The sequence below is a fragment of the Theropithecus gelada genome, chromosome 16 (genome assembly GCF_003255815.1).
Source record: "Theropithecus gelada isolate Dixy chromosome 16, Tgel_1.0, whole genome shotgun sequence".
NCBI lineage: Eukaryota > Metazoa > Chordata > Mammalia > Primates > Cercopithecidae > Theropithecus > Theropithecus gelada.
In genome coordinates, this window is record NC_037684.1 from 9,598,079 (window position 1) to 9,604,191 (window position 6,113).

The 6,113-nt window shown below is 37.9% G+C and overlaps 1 protein-coding gene across 7 annotated transcripts in view; it reads left to right on the forward strand.

The window, feature by feature from the left end:
• The window catches only part of AP2B1 (adaptor related protein complex 2 subunit beta 1), a 138,452-nt gene that overhangs the window by 34,080 nt on the left and 98,259 nt on the right, over positions 1-6,113 (forward strand). For all 7 annotated transcript variants that reach the window (XM_025362427.1, XM_025362430.1, XM_025362428.1 and 4 more), the window contains 4 exons: positions 2,569-2,759; positions 4,797-5,018; positions 5,552-5,672; positions 5,798-5,893. In XM_025362427.1, coding sequence (XP_025218212.1) covers positions 2,569-2,759; positions 4,797-5,018; positions 5,552-5,672; positions 5,798-5,893 — 630 coding nt within the window. The remainder of the gene's footprint in view (positions 1-2,568; positions 2,760-4,796; positions 5,019-5,551; positions 5,673-5,797; positions 5,894-6,113) is intronic.

The following is a 6,113-nucleotide window of genomic DNA, read 5'->3' on the forward strand; positions in this document are numbered from 1 at the left end:
AAGTGGTCATTTATTTCAGACAACTGGTAACCAAGACTGGGCGTGTGTTGGCATCTATAGATCGAAACAGGCATCTGGCCTTCTGATATGATACTTTGATCCTTTAGACTATAATAAGGTCAACTAAGTACATTGTGCAAGGGAAATAAAATATCTTCCCTGCACGTGAAGCACATAGAAGGGATTATTATTTCTCTCTTTATGGCTTTTCTCATGCTTGATAATAGAGTTAGCAAACAAAAATTAAGTCAGGAAAGAGCTTCACACATGTTACCATCCAGTAGGCAGGCTAGATGAGTTTTCCTGATTTGTCTTAACAAGAATAAAATAGTATATCTGTAACCATATTTACCAAGTGAGTCTTTGATTTTTCATCTTAGCATCTTTGTTCTGATCACCAAAGTATAGCTTGAGATGATTGCACTTGTGGCATCGTTATCCTTTACATAATAATGGATATTATTGTAAGTATATTTGTTAAATAAATCACATTCTCTAGACATTTATCTTCCAGATAAAATCATATGCTGGGATAATCTGAAGATTACACAGATAATGTGAATACTAAAATCAATCGCTAGATTGTAGTCATTATGTTTCTTCCCTTGCTAACAAAATGATAATCATACAATTCTTCATTTCTCAAGGTTTTATTAAGGGACTTCAGGAAGAACTAACTGGTTTTACATTTTTGAGAATCTTTCCAATATATATAATTGCTGAAGCTGTCTCCTATCATGTCTCATTCATACTTGGAGAATATTTATTTATTTATTTTATTTTTGAGATGGAGTCTCGCTCTGTCGCCCTAGCTGGAGTGCAGTGGCGTGATCTTCACTCACTGCAACCTTCACCTCCCAGGTTCAAGCAATTCTCCTGCCTCAGCCTCCTGAGTAGCTGGAATTACAGGCACACACCACCATGCCCGGCTAATTTTTTGTATTTTTAGTAGAGACAAGGTTTCACCATGTTGGCCAGGCTGGTCTCGAACTCCTAACCTAAGTGATCCACCCACCTCAGCCTTCCAAAGTGTTGGGATTACAGGCGTGAGCCACCACGCCCAGCCAACTTATACTTGGAGAGTATTTATATTCAGCCTCACTTTGCTAATCTTTAGTCAGCAACTGGGAGCCTCACTGCAAAACCTGGTCTTAAGTTTACTTGTATAGGGCCACAATATATAGTATTTTGTATGTATGCGTGGTTTTTTTTTTTTAGTATGTTTGCAACTTTTAAATGATTTTAGATGTTGTTCCGTTGTAGATTTCTTAGAGTTAATTTGTAATTTTGATAAAGTGTTGACTTTTCTTCCTGCAGCTAAATGGATTCCCAGATCGGTGAGTCAGGATACAAGTGTACTTTCTAGTGTAAGGTAGCAATTTTTCAGCCGGGCACGGTGGCTCACGCCTGTAATCCCATCACTTTGGGAGTCTGAGGCGGGCAGATCACCTAGGGTCAGGGGTTCAAGACCAGCCTGGCCAACATGGCAAAACCCCATTTCTACTAAAAATACAATAATTAGCTGGGCATGGTGGCGTGCACCTGTCGTCCCAGCTACTTGGGAGGCTGAGGTGGGAAAATCCCTTAAACCCAGTAGACGGAGGTTACAGTGAGCCGAGATACACCATCACACTTCAACCTGAGCAACAGAGCAAGACTGTCTCAAAAAAAAAAAAAAAACAGGGTAGCAATTTTTCATTTACCCTACCCAGAAAGGATACATTTGAAATACTGTATTTCATTGAATCTTTAATGCCACTGATTATAAGATGTATTATTATTTTCTGTATTACTAAGAAAGAAAAATGCTTCCTATTGAACTGACAGGCCATTGCTTATAAAATGCAACCCAGTTTCAAAGATGTTAATGTGAAAAACTGTAGCTTACACTTGATGAATTATGGTAATATAACCAACCACCTTAAATTTACATAAGACTTTGTAGAAAGCACTTATATATATGTCATCTGGTTTTATCCTCAAACTGAAACTAATCTGTGAGGTGGACTAAATTATCTCATTTTCAGATGGAAAAACTGAGTTTCACAGAGATTACATATTCTCTCAGCATTGTATACTAGTGAACTAGGGTCTCAGGCCCACATATTCTTACTCTAAGACCTGTGGCATGATTGATGGTGTCACCTCCCCCAAACCCATACAGCTACACAACTATACAATTATTTGGCCTAAATTTTTCTCTCTGTTGCCTAATGTACGTATTTCATATTTAGACTTCGCCCTTTTTCATATGCTGTTCACATGTCTTGATTTTGAAAGTTTTGAGTGCCGTTAACATGGTTAATGTATGTTTTACTATTAAATAATGTGTGACTCTGCTAATATATGAATTGTTTTAATTCAGGGTTGCCTTACCACTATATATAATATCATTGGTGGTTTAATATATGTTTTGAAGTGGTTTATTTATTTCTATCTGACTAGGTAAAATGTTCAGGAATGGTTATGAATTGAGATCTGTGAAGTGATCCAGAGAAGGCTGATTAAGTGTTTGTCTGTAGCTGTACTGTTCTTGGTGAATCAAGGTCATATCCCCTTCTTTTCCAGGTGGTGGCTAATGCCGTAGCAGCATTATCTGAAATCAGTGAGTCTCACCCAAACAGCAACTTACTTGATCTGAACCCGCAGAACATTAATAAGCTGCTGACAGCCCTAAATGAGTGCACTGAATGGGGCCAGATTTTCATCCTGGACTGCCTGTCTAATTACAACCCTAAAGATGATCGGGAGGCTCAGAGGTCAGTCTGTTTTCCTGGCTACTTTCTGATAGTCTTGCCTGATTCTGTAAGTTCTAAAGTCTGCTATTAGAATAAATCAGTTGAGGAAGGTCAGTGGCTTCTAGGGTAGATGTTGCTATCTCCAAGGTATTTTCTCATTGGATTTAGGAATATTTTAGGTGGTGGAATAAACTATGCAAAACTGTTTCTAAGAAATGTATGTTTTTCATACAGTTACTTCTGCTAAAATCTTTCTTATTGTCTTACATCTCCCATGCAACAGTTCTTGGCCATTTGGCCAGCAAAGATTATTGAGTATCTCTCTTTGGAGTGACAGATTTTTCATTCTATTAGATACATAGAAAGTAGCTTCATATTAGTTATCGAGCTGACCTGTATGTATAATTCAGTATGAGAGAGAGTATGTTAAAGTCAGCAAAATATATCCTGCTTTCCATTAGATATGGAAACCATGTCAGTCTGAATTTGAAGATTTTAGAAGGCACACCTAGATTGTTCTGCTCAGCCTGTTACCATGTAATGTTGCAAATTTTCTTTAGTTATTAGAAATTGACTACTAAATTTCATCTACACATACATACATTTTAGTTTACAAAGTTGGAATTATCTCTAATTTTTATTGAGCATTTTGTATATGCAGGCACTGTACTAGGCAAAGTACTTCTGAAGAAATGTTGACTCTTCATTAAAGTTGGTATATTTTAATTATGGTAGATAAGAACTGGTCTGGCTGAAGCTGATTTCCAAGCTACTAGAATGTAAGTGATCTTCACTTATCTGGGAAATAGTCCCTCTAGACTGAACTAAAGCTCACTCTGATAGTTTCTTTCCATCATTGAAAGTACAAATACAGTCTGGAAATTACTGAGAATTACTGTTTTCTTCTGTTGGCCTTTGACATCACATTCATTCATTCACTCAGCAAATATTTATTAAGCGCATACTATGTGCTAGGCAGTGTTCCTAGGCCCTGAGGATACAACAGTGAACAAAGTCATGGCCCTCTGGGATCACTTATTTGAAGGTTGGGGGTAGGAATATATAACATGTATAGATAGTATAATATATCATATGTATAGATAGTTTAATATGTAATATGTGAGATGGTGATAAGTACTAACAAGAAAGTAAAGTAGAGAGTGCCGTTATCTAAGAAATCTAAGAAATGCTGGACATTTGGGGGTGGGGGGTTGTATTTTATTTTTAAAAGATGGCCAGGGAAGGCCTCACTGAGAAGGTGGCATTTGTATAAAGACCCAAAGGAAGTCAGGAATAGGAGGAAGAGAGAAACACCGCCTATTTATCTTGTTTCTTTAATACAGTAAGTTAGCTACTCGTGTTGCCCAAGCTATCAAAATTGGATTAATTTCTAAAGAACCCTCAACAGATAATTAAATATCTACCATTTTATGAGGCATGTAAGTGTAGGTGGCAGGGGCTGGGAGAGCAGGGAGATGGGAAAATATAGTAGTGGTGTCCTGCTATTTAAAAAACAAACCCTTTTCAGAGAGTCCCTTATTCTCATTATCCTCAAGACAGGAGATTGGATTGTTTTCCCTACCAACCTGCCTCCTTCTGTATCTTACAATGAAATCTTCAGCCATAACTGGGTTGCTGGCGCTTCCTATGAAATAACTCTCAGAATGCTTAATTTGACTTCCTATAGGTTGAGTAGAAATGGGCTGAGAGGCAGGGAGCCCTAACATAGTATGGGGAGACAAAGAGGACTATAAAACAAGAAGGTAAATGGTGTGAGCTCAAGTGTCTTGGGTAATGCTAGTTTCTTTCCAGTTTGAACATCCCTTATTGCTGGTTTTCTGAAGTCTTCTGATGTCCCTGCTCTGCCTGTAGTTTGCTGAGAATGAGGCTTCTGCATTGTCGGATCCCAATTTTACCTAAGCATAGAGCTTTGACTTTTCTAACTAATTCTTGAATTTTTTGATACTTGGGCCATTAGACTCTGACATATTACCTTATAGAATGAATTCAGCAAAGAAATTATAATTCATGATATTAATTTTCATTCTTTGCCCTCAGCATATGTGAGCGGGTAACTCCCCGGCTATCCCATGCCAACTCAGCAGTGGTGCTTTCAGCAGTAAAAGTCCTAATGAAGTTTCTAGAATTGTTACCTAAGGATTCCGACTACTACAATATGCTGCTGAAGAAATTAGCCCCTCCACTTGTCACTTTGCTGTCTGGGGAGCCAGAAGTGCAGTATGTCGCCCTGAGGAACATCAACTTAATTGTCCAGAAAAGGTTGGAAAATAGTGAAGTGTTGATTAAAGTGTTTGTGATTTTGCATTAAGCTTAATAATGTTAATGTTAATTAGGCTAGTGTTAATCTCTTTTTAATATATGGAAATGAAAATGTTATATGGCAGAACAACTTGCTTGCCTAGCACCAGGAGGCTAACAGTTGATATCACAGTATTTCTATAATAAATGCCATGTGTTGCTGCACAGTCCAGTTTGTTTTCTGAAGGGTCTCTTTCTGATACACTGTCTAGTGCCTGGTTGATATGGTTCACGTTGTAGTTTAGAGCCAGATTGTTGTTCTTTTAGCAGTACTTCATGGCAACGTGTGCCCTGATGCTTAAAAAGGATAAAAATAATCTGCCAAGTGGAACTGATAAGAATAGAGGCATATAGAGGAAGTTTATGCATTTTTTTTTTTTCCTGAGTGGAGCGAGAGGAGAGCAGAGAGGCACAGATTAGGTATTAATACAGTCTCAGAAGGGTGTATCAGTATATGCCTTCACCTTCCTTTCTTCTGTTTCTGTGTACCCTAGGCCTGAAATCTTGAAGCAGGAAATCAAAGTCTTCTTTGTGAAGTACAATGATCCCATCTATGTTAAACTAGAGAAGTTGGACATCATGATTCGTTTGGCATCTCAAGCCAACATTGCTCAGGTCAGACTTTATGCAGACTCAAGTTGATAATGATTTAGCTCTTAAGGTCTGGCCTTTAAAGAAGCTAGGCTGTGAGATTGCTATTTGAGAATCCTTAATGATTAACCACTTCCTCCATTTAACAGGTTCTGGCAGAACTGAAGGAATATGCCACAGAGGTAGATGTTGACTTTGTTCGAAAAGCTGTGCGGGCCATTGGACGGTGTGCCATCAAGGTGGAGGCAAGTGTCTGATGGTAGTTAGGATCATGTATTGGGGATTCTGAGAGTTCTCTTCACTTTTTTCTTTAAAATAATTTTTAAATTTATCAAACTAATAAAGCACACCATTTAAATGTTAAATAATTTTTTATGGAAAGCAGCTGTCTCTGGTCCCTCCCTTCCCTACCTAGACTCTCTTCTCAGAGGGAATAATTTTTTTTTTTTTTTTTTTTTTAGACGG